This window comes from Pseudopodoces humilis, chromosome 8 (assembly GCF_049639895.1).
Source record: "Pseudopodoces humilis isolate 2021_Gansu_Grassland_sample_001 chromosome 8, ASM4963989v1, whole genome shotgun sequence".
Classification (NCBI taxonomy): domain Eukaryota; kingdom Metazoa; phylum Chordata; class Aves; order Passeriformes; family Paridae; genus Pseudopodoces; species Pseudopodoces humilis.
In genome coordinates, this window is record NC_142207.1 from 30,064,570 (window position 1) to 30,081,362 (window position 16,793).

The 16,793-nt window shown below is 37.8% G+C and overlaps 1 protein-coding gene across 3 annotated transcripts in view; it reads left to right on the forward strand.

Annotated features, from left to right (window-relative positions):
- STAT4 (signal transducer and activator of transcription 4) overlaps positions 1 to 16,735 on the forward strand; it is a 41,507-nt gene extending 24,772 nt beyond the window's left edge. For 2 of the 3 annotated variants that reach the window (XM_014259071.2, XM_005530347.3), the window contains exons 11-24: positions 439 to 498; positions 1,274 to 1,291; positions 1,372 to 1,465; positions 2,353 to 2,397; positions 4,855 to 4,938; positions 5,196 to 5,294; positions 6,517 to 6,652; positions 8,052 to 8,104; positions 8,898 to 8,992; positions 9,559 to 9,695; positions 10,108 to 10,299; positions 11,508 to 11,574; positions 12,074 to 12,182; positions 14,292 to 16,735. In XM_014259071.2, coding sequence (XP_014114546.1) covers positions 439 to 498; positions 1,274 to 1,291; positions 1,372 to 1,465; positions 2,353 to 2,397; positions 4,855 to 4,938; positions 5,196 to 5,294; positions 6,517 to 6,652; positions 8,052 to 8,104; positions 8,898 to 8,992; positions 9,559 to 9,695; positions 10,108 to 10,299; positions 11,508 to 11,574; positions 12,074 to 12,182; positions 14,292 to 14,318 — 1,216 coding nt within the window. In that variant the 3' untranslated portion in view covers positions 14,319 to 16,735. The remainder of the gene's footprint in view (positions 1 to 438; positions 499 to 1,273; positions 1,292 to 1,371; positions 1,466 to 2,352; positions 2,398 to 4,854; positions 4,939 to 5,195; positions 5,295 to 6,516; positions 6,653 to 8,051; positions 8,105 to 8,897; positions 8,993 to 9,558; positions 9,696 to 10,107; positions 10,300 to 11,507; positions 11,575 to 12,073; positions 12,183 to 14,291) is intronic. The other variant, XM_088058860.1, reaches the window with a different exon arrangement.
- Positions 16,736 to 16,793: the final 58 nt, after the last annotated feature.

Genomic DNA, 16,793 nt, shown 5'->3' on the forward strand with positions numbered 1-16,793 from the left:
AAGCTCCTTGCCTGGCTTTGTGAAGGAGCAGATTGGAGAGGAACTCTCATTTCATTTCCGCCTTGCAGCAAAAAGTTAGTGGGGGGCTGAGGGTGAGAAAAGGTACAAGAAGGAAAGCACACACACATCTCTGGTACAGTCAGAGATTATACAAATCTGTTTCCTACTTAGTACTCCTTCGGTGTCTCTCCAGCCATTCCCTCAAACACATGCTCACTTTTCCACACATTTAGAGGGAGAGTAGGGCACCCACCACTGGAACAGCCCAGCTCCTCTTTCTGACTATTCAACCCTGTAAATTGTGTTATAATCCTAGATGCCTAATCTGTTTTCACATTATAATAATTTCTGATACTTTAATCTGGAGTAACCAGTCTAGATTTTCCTGGTGAGACATGTATTCTGTCAATATTCACTCTCTCATTTTCTGTTTTGAAGGTTGCTAATTAAATTGCCAGAGCTGAACTACCAGATAAGAGTGAAAGCAACTATTGACAAGTAAGAAACTTAAAAGTGAAGATATTCTCTTGCTCCGTAAAGAGACAACACAAGTTTTTTCAGTGGCTACCCTATCTGATTTAAAAACTGATTTTAAAAGGAGAAGGAAAAAAAAAAATAAGAAAAAAATCCCAGCAGTTAAAAGATCAGAGTAACACTTCTTTATTATGTGGAAGATTTCTTCTTTTTAAACAAAGCTGGTTAAGTCTAATTGATGTTTTTAAATTGGAAACAAAAAGTCCATTTAAGATTTGTCTCAAGACTTAGAAAAAATTCATCAGACTGATACAGCAGCATCACACAAAAACTTGAAATCAGACTGTATTGCATTTACGGGATAGTTAGGTTTGAAATAGCTCTGAGCTCTCACCATGCACCATCCCCAGCACTAGGTACCAGCTACCTCCCTCCATCTGCTTGTTGTGCTTCTGCAAGCTCCTTAAAAACACCTTGACTGCATGGACAGATGCTGGCTCACAAGGAAGAGGAAAAACACTTAGTGAGGCAGGAGCAAGAGAGAAGCCAGGGCTGTGTACTGCCTGATAATAAATAGCAAGATAAAAAATACTACCTACATATGGCCAGATGCAAAGGTCAAAGTGGACAGTATGAATTTCAATTCTTCAGTTTAAAAATTGTAGTTATAAGGTCAATACAAACCAACTTTGAGCAGGCAAAATCTATCATCTCAGATATGCTTCTCAGTTCAAGTTCTGTCTTATACATTTACTGATTCACAATCCGTTTCCTCTCCCCCACCCCTCTTCTTTTTTAGGAATGTTTCAACTGTAAGGTAAGACAATAAAATATCATATTTATTAAATTTTTCCAATGCAATGGTATTTGAGTACATAACTGTCATGTCCTCCACAGTAACCGTAGATTTGTTCTGTGTGGAACACACGTGAAAGCCATGAACATGGATGAGTCTGCAAATGGAAGCTTGTCAGTAGAATTTCGACATTTGGTAGGTTTGACACTTTTTTTACTGTTCTGTACTTCTGGTAGAGAAATAAAAGATTCTTTAGAAACTCTGGAGGGAGAACTGTATTACTGTCAAGGCCACACTCATTTTCTTTCTGCTTGTATAAAAAGATTACTCCTAGAACCTCTTTATGCCATTCCATACTTCACCCATTCCATAAAATAAGACTATATATTTTCATGGAAATGACAAAGCAAATCCTAATTACTACCAGAAAAGGAAAGATTAATCATGCTGAATTAAAAAGCTTCACAGAAACTGAGTTTGGTTAAAAAAAACCCAAAACACCAAACCAGCAATAACAACAACGAAGAAACCAAGCAGAAAAACCCAACACACAGAACAAACAAACAAAAACCTAAACCACACCACAATTTTCTAGGGCAGATAGAATTGAATGCGTGAAATCTATCGGAAATTAATGCCTGTGATAAGGCCTTGTGGGAGACTGGAGCACTGCTTGTGTAATTTCTCTGAGAGCCCAGTGAGTCCTGCTTTCTGACTAACACTCTCTTGCCTGTGGTATTTTTGGGGCTTAACCACTGATGCAGTGCATCAGTGTAGTTTTGCAAAAGGAGATTGAGATCAATGGTTTTTTGCACTATTTTTGTGGTATATACTTGGAAAGCACCCTAATTAATGATTTATTACATTAAATTAGTTTCCTAAAAATTCTTTAAAAATATCAAAAGTCTCCTCACTAAATAGAATTTTCAAGGTGCAGTGTCAGAGTCTTCATTAAACTTCATTTGTATATTGCAAATAAAATCTTACTATAACTAAGAACATTCTGGTTATAAATTATGTTCTTTATATGTACTTCTGTCTACAGTTTCTCTGACACATAAATATTGCATTGCTTTATACAGCAACCCAAAGAAATGAAAACAAGCGCTGGAAGCAAAGGAAATGAGGTTTGTGCATTTATTTTACATGTTGTTTTGCTTATTCTCGCAAGTATTTCATATTTGATTTTATTTAAATCAAAGAGTTGTTAGATTTTGAAATATATATTAAGTACAGGATCCAATTATTATGTTTGTATATATATAATGAGAACTGTTTGGAATGACTCAAATTGTAATTGCCTGCCTGAAGTCTGTATATCAAAAAAGTTACAGTAGAAGGTAGAGAGTAATAATCCAAATGTGTGCATTCCATTCAAAGGCTACCTTTTTGGTCATTTACATTTTCAAAACAAAACAAAAACCAAAAAACAACAACGCTAGCTTTTAAAGTTTTTTTTTGTTGTTGTTGTTAAGATAATTGTTTCCTACAGAAAAGGTCCTTTAAATGTATGTTCTGCTGGTCAAGTTCACAGCTGAAGTCAGGGTGTCATTATATTTGCATCAAAAGGGTTTGCTGCCTCAGCCAGAACCAAAAATGTGCTTAATCTATTTACACTTGTCCCAGCCTGGTTGTTGGTTCCCCTCTCGTGGTTATTCTGTGTATGGCATGACAGCACTAAAACCAGCATAAATAAGGGTAAAGTTGTATTAACAAGTTAAAAAAAAAAATAAAAAAAAAAAAAAAATCACTCATATGACAGCCCAAATAGCTGTTGTTATACAAGCACAATAATTATTTTAAGTATTCTTTAAGCATAAAGCAAAAGGTGTGATCAGCATGAAGAACTTGACCAAAACCTAAAGCATAAGATGTGTGTGCCCATTTCACACACATTTCTGAACAGAACAACTCACAACCCAATCAGCAAGACTGAAACTCAAGGCTCACCTCCCAGTTACTTTGCTGCTTACAAAATCACTGACACCACAACAAGCAAATGCAAAAATATAAGTTGTATTGGCACTCCAGTTTTGGCAGCATTTTCTTCCCACTTCTACACATTATGCCTTTAAAACTATATAAAGCTATCATGGGGCTGTGGAGAATTAGGACAGCTGAACTGTGACCTGGTTCACTACTGATTTCCTCAAATAGAGCCTCTCCTTGATCACGTCAGTCTGTGAGAGTGGTTATTAGCAGAACAAGAGTTGAGATTTTCTTTGTTAACAGCAACTATAATGCTTTCAGAACTTGATTTGTTATAGGATGTTCAGTATGCTAGAAGTGTAGTTAAATATAACTGGCCCTGCTAAAAGAAAAAGTGGAAGTTCTCCATTTTAGATTTGTCCTTTCATGCAGATGTACCATTTTGCCTAGATAATTTTTCCATGAGAAAAATTTGCTTCTGCAAAATCGTAATTGGGGGATGGAGGATTGTTTCATCAACCGTTTTCAACTTTGTGTCATCAATACAGGTTGAGCTGGATTGATTCAATCTGTATTAAAACATTTGAGCTCATTTGATGGATGGGTATTTCATGTAAAAGCCTTCAGGTCTAAGATGGATTTTCCCTTTGCAAGGCAGATTTATTATTCAGATGCCTAAGGATTTCCTGAGGTCCCAATTCCATATTTATTCAGTATCTTTTATTGCAATGGCCTGTACATCTCCTGGAGGAGATGCTCCATTGCAAAGGCCACGAGGTCTGCCAATAAATGCTTTTATTTTACATTGATTGAGAGCAGATATTTCAGTAAGGGAAAGCATTTTAGTTTGCAATTTTTTATTTCTTTTTTTTAAAAGAAAGTCTGACAAAACAAGTGCACAATGGGGAGAGAAAGACTAACAACAAAGAAAACAGGAAAAGAACAAATATATTTTTATTCTTTGAGTTCTGGGGATGGAAATGTATTTCAAGAGATCTGGTTCCTAAGGGGCGGAGATTTGGATCTTTACAGAGCTATGCTGGTTTGTAATCAAAACAAATGCTTATATGACAAACTTCAATCAACGATGACAAACAGATTTTATTTTTTTCCATCCAAGAAAAGCTTGGGGTTTTAATACCAGATTTGTTTTGGATTAATGATTTAGGCCTCTAGTCCTTCAACTAGTACCTACAGCAAACCTGGATGAAGGCCTGTTTGTTGTTAAAGCTGTGGCTATTTGCTTTGTTTCTAGTTTGTTTCTCCTTAAACATCCCTGTTCAAAGCCAAATTGCCAATCAGTAAGGAAGCTTTCGGAAAAGGAAAGTTGGAGACAACCTTCATCAGACACACAAAATTGTCTGTGTGCAAATCTGTGTTTTAAAGTACCATTTTAGAAAAAGATAAATTTTAGAAGTATTACTTAAACAATATTAAAGGGCTATTTTATATTTTTTACAAAAAATACCATACTTTTGGACTAATTGCATTTCAGAGTTGAACAAACAAATTTTCCTTCACTTCCTTCGCTCCTGTTCTGCTTATATATTTGATATGAGTTTTCTTTCCAAGTGTAACCTCAACAGCTGGATCACTAAAACAGTGTTAAATGTCAACTGTGCACTCACAGCTTTATAACCTCATTGTTCCCTCAGGGCCCTCACATGGTGACTGAGGAACTGCACTCCATCAGCTTTGAAACACAGGTCTGCCTGTATGGATTGACCATAAATTTGGAGGTGAGTATTCGGGACAGATTCTCTGGGGCAGGAGTAAAAGGCATTTTTCAGCAGTTTATAGAAGTACAACTGTGTTGGCCACACCACAGGTCTGCCTACCCGTGGTGAGGCTCTCAGCAGTAACCACAAGATTTCCAGACCTTCTGGAAAAGCAGTCTCTGCTTTGGGAAGAAAGAGAGGCTAAAAAACCAAAGCACAGCACAGCACTAATACTTTCCTCAGCAGCATTTACACATAGCATTCATTCTCTCCACCAGACCAGCTCTTTGCCTGTGGTGATGATTTCCAATGTCAGCCAACTGCCCAACGCATGGGCCTCTATTATTTGGTACAATCTGTCAACCAATGATCCTCAGGTAGGTCCTCAGTACGCAAATACTGACTTCCTGCATTTTTGCATTTGTATTATTTGGTTATTGAATACATTAAGTATAAAAAGAGATGTATTTCCCTCTTTAACTGGATTTATTTTTGTCATGTATACTGTTATCAACATCACACTTTATTGTTGTTCTCTTTATCTTTCTTTCCCTGCCCAGACATAAAACCACATGCACCCTTAGCTTTTCTTTTTGTAGCCTAAAGTGGTAGTTCTTAAACTAAGGAAAGGTGGCAGGCCTTCTCCACAACTTCTCTAACTTCTCTAGTTTTAATTTATCTTTCTTGGGTGTGACTGACTAAAACTAGACCTGTTAGAAAATAATTCTACCAGTACAACTCCAAACCATGAAAGCAGGCATATAAGTGAACCTGTAATGTATTTAAGTGCTTTTTTCGCCCAAGGATTTTACAGGAACTTGTGCTTTTTGTAGAGAAGCTTATACATGCTAAGCAGCAATTTATAGTGGCTCTAACCCTGAGCAAAGGCACAATCATTCTTTCTAAGGCTCCAGCTGTCTCAGCACATATTTTAGATTCAGTCACTGTTACTGTATTTGCAGACTGTGGAATAGTGCTGTCAATGGCTCTCGGGCTTTCAGCTGGAGATTAATGCAGTCACACAGATGCTCAGAGGAGGGAAAGGGTCAGACAGTCTACTGTGGTGGCCAGCTGACCAGCAGGCTGGACTGCATCATCACTCTGTGATACTCCAAAGAGGTTTTGCACAATCTTCAGTATGCCCATTGTGTATACAATAATAAAAAAAAAACAAAAAAAAACCCAACAAAAACCAAAGCCAAATGATTCAACAGCACATCACCATATCAGTATATAATGGTTTAAAGATTCCATGCACTAAACATTAAAATATAGTGATAATATCTAGGGTTTTTTTGGACAGGATTTAAGCATATTTTCACTGTTTTTACACAGGACACTACCAGAGGCATAGCAAGGTATTTTAGCATCCAAGATGCACACAGGGACTTTAGCTCTCGCTAGGAGTGTCACCCTACAACCCTGCTTGGGCACCCCACTGGACCTTGCTGGGTGCCTGTATGTTTGCCCTGATGCTACCCCACACACAAAGCTCATTTTCAACACTTCCAGATTCTGCTCAAGTACTTGCAGCCTCCTCTTACAGCCTGATATGTATTTCATGGTTGCCATCTAAACAAAGCATTAATTCTGTTGCAGAATTTGTCTTTCTTCAACAACCCCCCTGCTGCCACTTTAAGCCAGCTCTTAGAAGTACTGAGCTGGCAATTTTCATCATACGTTGGTCGTGGGCTCAATTCTGAACAGCTCAACATGCTGGCAGAGAAACTTACAGGTATGTGTGTCGAAATATACAGATTTTATTTACTTTGGGGTTATTCTACTTGGTAGCTACGGGTAGGGGCCTTAAGCACACATTGTGGTTTAGCAACAGCTGGCAGCTAAGCCCCACACAGCCACCAGAGTGAGATGGGGAGAGAACTGGAAGGGTAAAGTGAGAAAACTCATGGGTCAAGATAAAGACAGTTTGACAGATAAAGCAAAAGCCATATGTGCATACCAGGCAAACAAGGAATTAATTCACTTCTTCCCATCTGCAGGCAGGTGTTCAGCCTGGAAATCAGGGCTGGATTCATCACACAAGGGAGTTACTTGGGAAGACAGATGCCATCACCCCAAACATCCCCTCCTTCCTCCTTCTTACCCCTAAGTTTACATGCTGAGCATGTCACCATACAGTGCAGAATATCCTTTTTGGCCAGTTAGGATCAACTGTCCTGGTTGTGTCCTCTCCCAGCTTCTCAGCACTCCCAGCCCCTTTGCTTATGGGGTGGGTTGAGAGTCAGAAAAGACCTTCACTGTGTGTAAGCCCTGCTCCACAAGAACTAAAACATCCCTGTATTACCAGCACTGTTTCCAGCACAAATCCAAAACACACTGGCTACTGTGAAAAAAAATGAACTCTACCCCAGCCAAAACCAGCATGGCATGACCTCCACTTCCAGAGCTGGTGTCAGAAATGTCACAATGACTTTTTTTTTCTTTAAAGAAAAGCAGGCGTCAGCTTATTCTTATCACAAAATAATTCAACTTTCGAACTTCCAGGCTGCTCAACTGAAGAAAGAGGGCATCAAAGTCACACTGAACTGTGATGTTATTTTGCTTCCTTAACAATTATCTCATACATCTGAAATCAAAAGGAAGTATTTTTGCTTGCTTATGAGGTTTGGTTTGGGGTTTGTTTCATTTTAAGTACCTGTCCTTGTGGGTCTGTTCATTTCTGGGTCCTCACCAGATATGCTTCACTGGTGTCAACACAGGAAAGAAGCCCTGTTACCTCACCAAGATGAACTACTATTGACTACTCTGAGATCCAAGTGTGCCCCAGAAGGGAGAGGCCCTGGGGAAAGCTGAGAAGTAACCTTTAAGCTAAAAACTGAAACTGAGCATGCAGTGTTGCAAACACCAAGTCACAGGCTACTTTAGGCAAATATTTCCAAAACTATTATCACCTGCCTCAAAAGAGTACAGAAAACCAGATCTGCAGTCCCTTAGCATGTAAATCATGCCCTCCCTCCCCAAGTCTGGATGTACTGTACTTCTCCCAACATGCCCCCACCCAACTATACAGCTATCAAGCAATATTTATTTCATAACTTCAGAATAATATGTGCACCATTTGTTTCTTCTTCTTCTTCTTCTTTTTCTTTTTTTTTTCTTTTTTTTCCTTTCAGGACAGCAAGTCAGTTACAATGATTATCAACTATCCTGGGCAAAGTTCTGCAAGGTACTGTTCCAAAAGTAAAACTAAACTCTCATTTCTCATAACACCCACAGCCATGCCTATCTCTGTTTCTCTGATGCTGCTGATAAGATTTCTACTTGCCTTATGTGGGACTTTCAGTGCAGCACAATCACATCCCTTGTGAAAAATTAACTAGGAGAAAAACACTTCCAGAAGCATAAAGCTTGGGATCAGGGATTACTTAGTAATATTGCTACAGATATCAGAAAGTGCCATTATAGTGTACCTTATATATTTCTTCAAACGATCACTTGAAAGTCCTACCAAAGCATGCAGTACATTTTTCATAGAGCATAAGTAAGATTTTTCATATGTTTAGTTTTGACCTGAATTATTTCAAGACAGTAAATATATGCAATAACTTTGATGAGGAACAGAGAATGTATTGATAAAGAAAGGTAAGCTCATTTAATTCATATCAACTACATTATTTAAACAAGTACAAAACCTTGTAAGGAAGTTCAACTTTCTCGTATTCTTTTCACTCAAAATATAAACTTATAACTAGGAGGAAACCACAGATGTGATTTTTATTCTCCTTGAAAAATGAGGTGATTCCAATGCATATCTTAAAAATCAGTTGGCTTTATGTTATGTTGAAAGAGAGATGTTACTCATAACTGCACGTCAAACTGTCATTCTCACTTGAGCAAAGTGGCTTATTCTTAAGAAACGAAGAAACTGTCATGTGAACATGGGGTAACATCACTCTTACGATTCTCCTCTCGTGTGTGTTGTTTCTGTTTGTGTTTTGTGGTTGTTTTTTAACTGTTAGGAACATTTGCCAGGGAAGTCTTTTACCTTTTGGGTTTGGCTTGAAGCAATCCTGGACTTGATTAAAAAACACATTCTTCCTCTTTGGATTGATGGGTGAGCAACAAGAGAACTGCTGTATATTGATCTCTCACCACATTTTCTCTATCCTTCACTCATCTCAGTTTTAGCCATGCAGAGGAGAACTTGCAAATGAGTTTAACACTTCCCTCTCCTTTCTCCCATTCATAACATTTGGAAATTGCTGACAGAGGGGAACAACATGAGATCTCTTAGAAATGCAGGTTTAGATCTATTCTTCAGTTCTGCCTATGCAATCAAGTACTGGGATAAATTTCACCAGGATTCACAGTACTTTGAGCTCTATGCCATACTCCACATGTAAATCACACAAAGCTTTGGCCATAGTGCCCAAGCCTTATAAAGCGTCGTAACCAGGTTTTGAACACCTGTATGAAGTCTGGCCACATCAAGACCAGGCTGGATAGCTCAGAGCAACCTGGTCTGGTGCAAGATGTCCCTGTCCACGGCAGAGAGTTTGGAACCAGGTGAACTTTTAAGGTCCCTTCCAACCCAGGCCCTTCTATGATTCTACACATTGCACAGATCAAAGCCTGTATTTTTTTCCAAAAGTAAACCCATCATTTCCTGTTATACCTCAGGTACGTAATGGGATTTGTAAGCAAAGAAAAGGAACGAATTCTGCTGAAAGACAAGACACCAGGAACATTTTTATTAAGGTTTAGTGAGAGCAATCTGGGTGGAATTACCTTTACTTGGGTGGATCAGCTAGAAAATGGTAAGTATAGTTAAAAGAAAAATTACTAAAACAAAACCAACCCAAACTCTGCAATATACTTGCAACACAGGAGTCAAGTTTTGTTTGGTTTGGAAGTAAAATTCACATGTATCATGTCACAGTGTCACAGTGTGGTTTTGGACAAGATACAAGTATAATAATTTTTCAAACAAACCAAATCTGACATTCTACCTCTGAGCTCCTTTTATTAACCAAGCTCTCTATGAGGTGTGCCTGCTAACTGCAGGCTTTAGATTTGTTTCCAAATATGCAGAAATTCAATATTGAAAGATACTAACATAGGTAAGAACAGGTAAAGTCTATGCAAGTGTAAACCTCAAAAGAAAGGCAAAAATGCATTCCAGCTGCAGTTGCTCATCTACAGGTTTATGGTGCCTTTGTGTTTTTGCAGGAGATGTAACATTTCATTCAGTGGAACCCTATAACAAAGGTCGCTTAGCTGCCCTGCCTTTTGCTGACATACTGCGCGATTACAAAGTGATCATGGCAGACAACGTTCCTGAAAACCCCCTGAAGTACCTGTATCCAGATATCCCCAAAGATAAGGCCTTTGGCAAACACTACAGCTGTCAGCCAAACGAAGGTTAGGCTCCACTTGTCTATTTACCCTTTCTGCACAGCAGCTGCAAAGTCAAGAAGCAATTTGAGGAATGTAGGGAGAGGAGGGAGAGAACAGATTAAGATGCCTCCTTTAATAGTCATCTTCAAGAGAACTGTTTTCACATGTGTCCATCATTTAGACAGCTTCATTTTGCAAATACATCCCTGGTCTTAGAGGTTACAGTAGAGGTGATGACAACATTTAAAAGAAGCTAAGAAATTTGACTGATGCATCATTGCTTGGGTGTTCAAAGGAGAGGAAACTGAAAAGTCATCCTGCTTATTAGCTTCATATTGTGTTACACTGTAGCATGCTGTCTCTTTAATTTCAAGTAAACTCAGTATTTCTACTTTGGAAATACTTGCCCTACTTTGTTTCATTTCATGCAGTGGAACCCCAAAACAAAGGCTGTCTATCTGCACCACCTTTTCCCAATATACTGCACAATTGCAAAGTTGTTATGGCAGACAACTTTCCTGAAAACCCCTGGCAACTGCACTGGAAAATGCAAAATGGCTAAATAAGGTTCCAAATATTTTCAGGCCCACATTGTTTTTTGTCCAAGTTAAAAGTCATCACATTTTTAGATCACATTCATTCTTGCTTAAAGAAAGCCCTCAAAGCCTTAATTTTTTAATAGATAAAACACATTCTTCTAGACTTTCAAGTATCAAAGGTTACAGTTCCATTTGAACTCAAATTCCTACACAACTCAAAAATATTTGGAGGCTACAGTATTTTTCTCCCTCTTCATTTTAACTCAGTGGACTTTGCCTAGTGCTCCAATCCTCTAAAATCTTACATATATGCTTAATTTCATGCAAAAGACATTGCTGAAGTTGTATTTGTAGAGCCAGAGCTCCAAGCATTTGCAGAACTGAAATCTGCAGGCTTAGAGTACCAAAATTAAAGAACTGTATATTTGCTTTGAAGGCCTAACAAAACCTCTTTCATCAGTTGTGGTATTATATTGTGATTCATATCAAGGGAGCACAGACAATTCTGTAACTAAGAACTGAACTCAAGGACCTGAACTCAAGGACTAATCTTAGGAATTCCCCTCACTTCTATGGCTATTTATTTATGCAGGGACTTTTCAATTTATTATTGTCTGCAGCACTTCAAGCAAATAATCTATTTCAGATAGATAATGACTAGACAATATTTAATTTCTCTGCTATTTATTCTAGTCTCAAAGCCATCAGATGGAGGAGTGAAAGGTTATGTTCCTTCTGTATTTATCCCAGTCTCCAAAATGTAAGTATCCTCACAGGTGTGTTACACTTCAACTGTTATTTTTATTTAACTTACATCTCATTTCAGAGTTTCCCCTGCCTCCTTTCCCCAAACTATTTGAAAATAGTTTGGCAAGGACTTCTAAAAATAAGAAAGGGAAGTAAAGGACTTCACCTGTACAGTGCTTTTCCCATTCATGGGGAAAACCATTTGTAAAAATTGGATGCAGATTTTATGGTACTCTGGATCTACTTATCTTTCACTGTCTCCTTTTTATCTCCAGCAGCTGATATTAGGGCCAAGGAAAGAGAGGATAAATCTAACTGTATCTCCTACATTTTTAAGTGTATACCAGGTTGTTGGCATGAGCTTACAGGGCCACCAGTAAGCCTGAGTACAGGGTTAACAAACTTAAAAAACATTCACCATACTCCACTGATATGCATAAAGTTGGAGGAATTTAAGTTTTTTCTAAGTTCATTTTTGTATATTTTTTGTTTGCTTTGTTTTTTCTTTTTAGCTTAAATGACTCTACAGAACCACATTCTCCATCAGATCTTCTTCCAATGTCTCCAAGTGTTTATGCTGTGCTGAGAGAGCACCTGAGTCCTACAGCCATTGAAACTGCTGTAAGTTGTAAACCTTCCCATTCTTAAGTAAATATTAAGCAAACAGAATACAGCACAAATGCTGGTGAATAAAAGGCTGCTTGTACAGCTATGAAAGAATCAGAGCTCTTTCATCACTTGCTGTATTGCATTCTGAAACAATGGTGCAGATATTTTCTATTCTAAATGGTGCAGGATGCTGCAAGCATCTTGAAAGCACTGGAATTGCCTGACATGCTGGCCAATGAATCATAAATGTCAGAACACAAAGATCCCAGAGTTCTTGCACAAACGAAGGCTTTACATTAACAAATACATGTCACTTATACTAATTCTCTAGACTGCACAAAGGCCTGGACTTGCTATGGGGAGTTGCCCAAGGAACATAATAATTTCCAATTCGGTAAACTTGCACAACTTTTTCACGCTGCAAGATTTTACATGAGGTTTTGAAGTGCAAAATTAAAAGTCAACTAAAACACTTTCAGCAAATTTTAACTTAGTATATAGAAAGATTAGGAAAATACTCTACAAACATCATATTTAACAAAAAGTTCCTCTTTTCTTTATTGACGAGAAATGATGTTCTGAATCATCATGGGTCAGAGTCCTTATAGCAATGATGTAAAGCCAGGTGGGGATTTGTCCAGCAGACTTTTCTCAGGAAACACAGCAGTGGTTTGGCTCTAGCAGCTTTAGAAGAAAATCTCATTTTTTTAATACTAGCCCTTAACTTTCTGTATGTTCAATGATTTACGATCTTAAAATGGTTATGTATTTAAAAGCCTGCCAACTCCCCTTCAAATGCCTCTCTGCAAAAACACTTCTCCTTACCCTCAAACAGAACAAAACTAAACCAGAATCCTGATTGTCAGTGATTAGAAGTACAGTTAAACTTTATATACAAATAGATGAGTTCTTTAATAAGTCAACCTGAAGATCGACTCAAGAGCAAAATATCTTTTTTTGTTCTTCACTTTTTTCTCCAATTGCACTCGTAATAAACTAGTTCTTTAGCTGAAAACAAAACAACCAGCCTGAATTAAAAGTCTGCATTAAAACCTACCCCACCCAATTCAAGACATGTCCCCACTCATTTCTATTTTGGTTTATAGCATGTGGAAATGGTTCTGACCTCAACTGCACTTGAGAACAATGCACGCATTTGCTTTCCTGAAGTTTCATCAGAATAAATAGTTGGATTCACTTTCATTTAACATCAGCCTCCAAATATTTTTGGTTTCTTCTTGCAAGCACAGTAAATCTCAAACCAGCTCTATTCAGAGCTTCAAAATAACCTGTGACCATGACCATCATGCAGGGTCATAACCGCACAAAAAGAATGTGCCTGGTAGCAAACTGTAAGTGTTAAACACGATTTTAACGGTACCAAGACGAGTGGTTCAGTGCTGCTAGATGGTAAGTGATATTTCTGTAGGCTCTTACTAGAAATGTTTTCAAGTTCTGCTAGAAATTGCATGAGAAAAATAGTTTTACAAGATTTTTAAAGAATTACTTCCCTTTTCCATTCAATTTACCTTGCTAAATGGAAAGGAGGAATATATGGAGGTTTTTTCATTATCAAATTCACACAACAATCTACCCTGCTCAAGAGCTGGCTTAGTACAGCAAGCAAACAATCTCCACTAAATGCCAATAAAAAAGCATTGTGTGAGATACAGAAAACAAGAGCGAAATCTGCAGCATGACTAAATATCTTACAACTCAGTAACTCAGTCTTAGCAAGATATACTTTCTGCATTCTTGCTGAACTCATTTCTATTCCCCCTCACCCAATCCAGCTTCCCTTACCCATCAAAAAAACAAGACTCCAGGGAGAACCCTTGCAATATGTATCCACAGGCTGCAAGAACTACAGGAGATCACACAAAAATAAATACCATGCTTATTCTTATTGCAACAGTTTCCTACAGTGTCTTCTAAAGAGCATTCCTCTATGTTAGAAATAACTACAAACAGGACTTTCAGATCCTTATCAGTTTATATGATATTGACAGAGTCAAAGTAACTCTGCAGTTACCTTGAGCCAGAGAAGCTTTCATCTGCAGCTTCTTTTAAATGAACAGCTGTGAGTGCTATGAGACTAATCTTTTCTTTCTTTTCTTTTAGCTGAGTTCTCCTTACTCAACTGACTGAAGTGCACATACTGGAAAAATTAGTAATTGTGTGAGCATTGGATGGGTTAAAGAAGTCATGATTTTTTTTTCCCTGTCACCTCTGAAAGTCACCTTCTCCGGGAAACCATTACATTATTCTTAGGGCTCTTTCTGTTATCAATAACACATAGACAAGGAATTTCCTCCCTGTGGATTCAAACAGCCTTTTGCAAGTCATATTTGCTGTTATTACTGAAAAACGACCAAATCCTTTCCAGCTTGGGAGTTATTTGACTTCAGTAGGGTCCCAGGAAAGATAAATTTTATTTGCTAATTTAACTAATTTCCACAGAATTGCTGTAAATATGAGAGCATAAGAACAAAATGTTTTGCTTCTGAAGATAGCATATGAAGATAACTAAAGACATAAATGTGTTTGGAGAAATTAGGATTTATTATGGTAAATACTTTCTGCTTAATCATAATCTTGTACACCACTGATTTAGATACTGTTTCAAAGCAAAGATTCATGTTCCCCTGACTTTGAATGTTCCAGAGGTATCTGGGGTTTGCTTTTCTCCAAAAAATGAATTGCCTTCAGCATAGATTTTTATCTGACACCACAGAAGAAGTTGTGGAAGGCAGGTAGGCAAGGCTGGGGGGAGAAGAGAGTTCCAGAAAGGAAGCATACATAAAACTTGCGGTGTTAGAAAGGTTGTCTCCATTTTGCCACTGAAAGAGAGAGTTAGTAGAACTTCCCTCTCTCACAAAATAGTTGCAGAAATAAATCTGTTCGGGCAGGAAGCATTCAGAAACTCCAGCAAGTACTGTCAGAAAGTCTACAAATAAAAAAATCCCAATCTGACACAGACTGGATGCTAACTGGTCAATGCCAACAGGGAAGAAGTTTTAAAAAACAGTTACTGAAGAGCTGCAGCTGACCACCTGGAAATTTGTGCTGCATGACAGGATATTACATGCCTGTCACAGGCTCATTTAATAAGCAGGACAACTAGTTTTTGTAAAAATGGTAAATTGCCCTCTTTAAATACTCTTTTTGTTCTTTCAAGCATGTTTAGTGCAGAGTTTGGGTTGTTTGATTTTGTTGTTTTGGTTTTATTTCCCCCAGTGTTATGCCTAAAATCTCTGTTAATAGAATAATGAACAGGCAATTCCAAGGCCACTGTATTTCACAAATGCAGGCACAATCACGATGCAAGTCTTGCAAGAATACATGGTTAATGCATGCAAAGTTCTTAAAACACAAACCCTTGAACATTTGCACCTTACTGCTTTCTAAAGCAGGTATAAATGAGACTTCTGTGATGAAAACGTAACCTCCTTGAATCAGTAAGACATGGATTTTACTTTCATTTCTCTTTTCATCCATGGTATTTATGTTAGTTGAAAGCAAGTGAGCAGAAACAAAGTAACGAGATATTTTTGTGATACATGGAAGTGGATTTCAAAGAAACAAACACATCTCTGTTCATTACACTGAGTGATTCAAAGCAAGCTCCACATAAGTTCAGCAAGCATCACACATAAAATAAAAAACAACAAGGGCAATTCTGTATATAGCTTGGTAATATCTGTAATTTATATAACCAGCAAGAATAAAATCAGATTTTGGCTTCAAGTTGCATACCCAGACCTCAGTGGATTTTTTTCAAGGCACAACAAAAATAGTCTTGCTGCCTTTTGGTTGACCTTAAACTGAGCTACAAACAGTAACACAGACTTCTAAAGCAGGAAACATAACCTCCCCTCACATCAGCTTTGCATGCCTTTTCATTGTAATCTCTTCTCACAATCTCAGTACAAACAAAATGGGGGATACCTTTTATTTTTTACTACCTGAAGTTCATGAGAAATACTGTAAGAAAAGATCAGACATGGCATGAAAAACAGTCTCCTTTTTCCTTCTTCCCTGCTCTCTATGCAAGGCAACCATTCAAGACTCTTAAGTATTAACTTCAGCCCAATATAACTGGTGTTTCTGAACAGCATCGTGGATCAGGTTTTGGCATGACAATCCCTGCTGTTGCTTCAGAACAGATTTTTGCAGAGGGTAGGATGAACATTTTATTGAAAAGATGTGTCTTGAGATGATTTCACTGCTTTAAAGGAAAAATAGAATAATTATCTGTAGGATGAATATATACAGCCCAGGCCACCTTCCATTAAAAAAGTAAGAATTTTGTACTTATGCCATGATGAGAGAACACAGCTCTCCAGTGAAACCATGGTGTGGAGGAAAAACACAAAGGGGTGCCCAGATACTACCAGAAAAAAAACAGAACATCTGCTTTTAAGTAATTCTACTAATTGTGCTTGTGCTTTCACTGTGTTTTGCAACAGCAAAATAAAAAAATGTGATTGTTTTGTGCTTTGTCTTAATGCATCACTGTAACGATCCTAATTAAAAAAACATTAAAACTGTCAGTTATCTTCTTCCATAGCTTTTATTCATGGCCATGTTTACAGATCTACTACTCCCTAGTATTTCATGCCA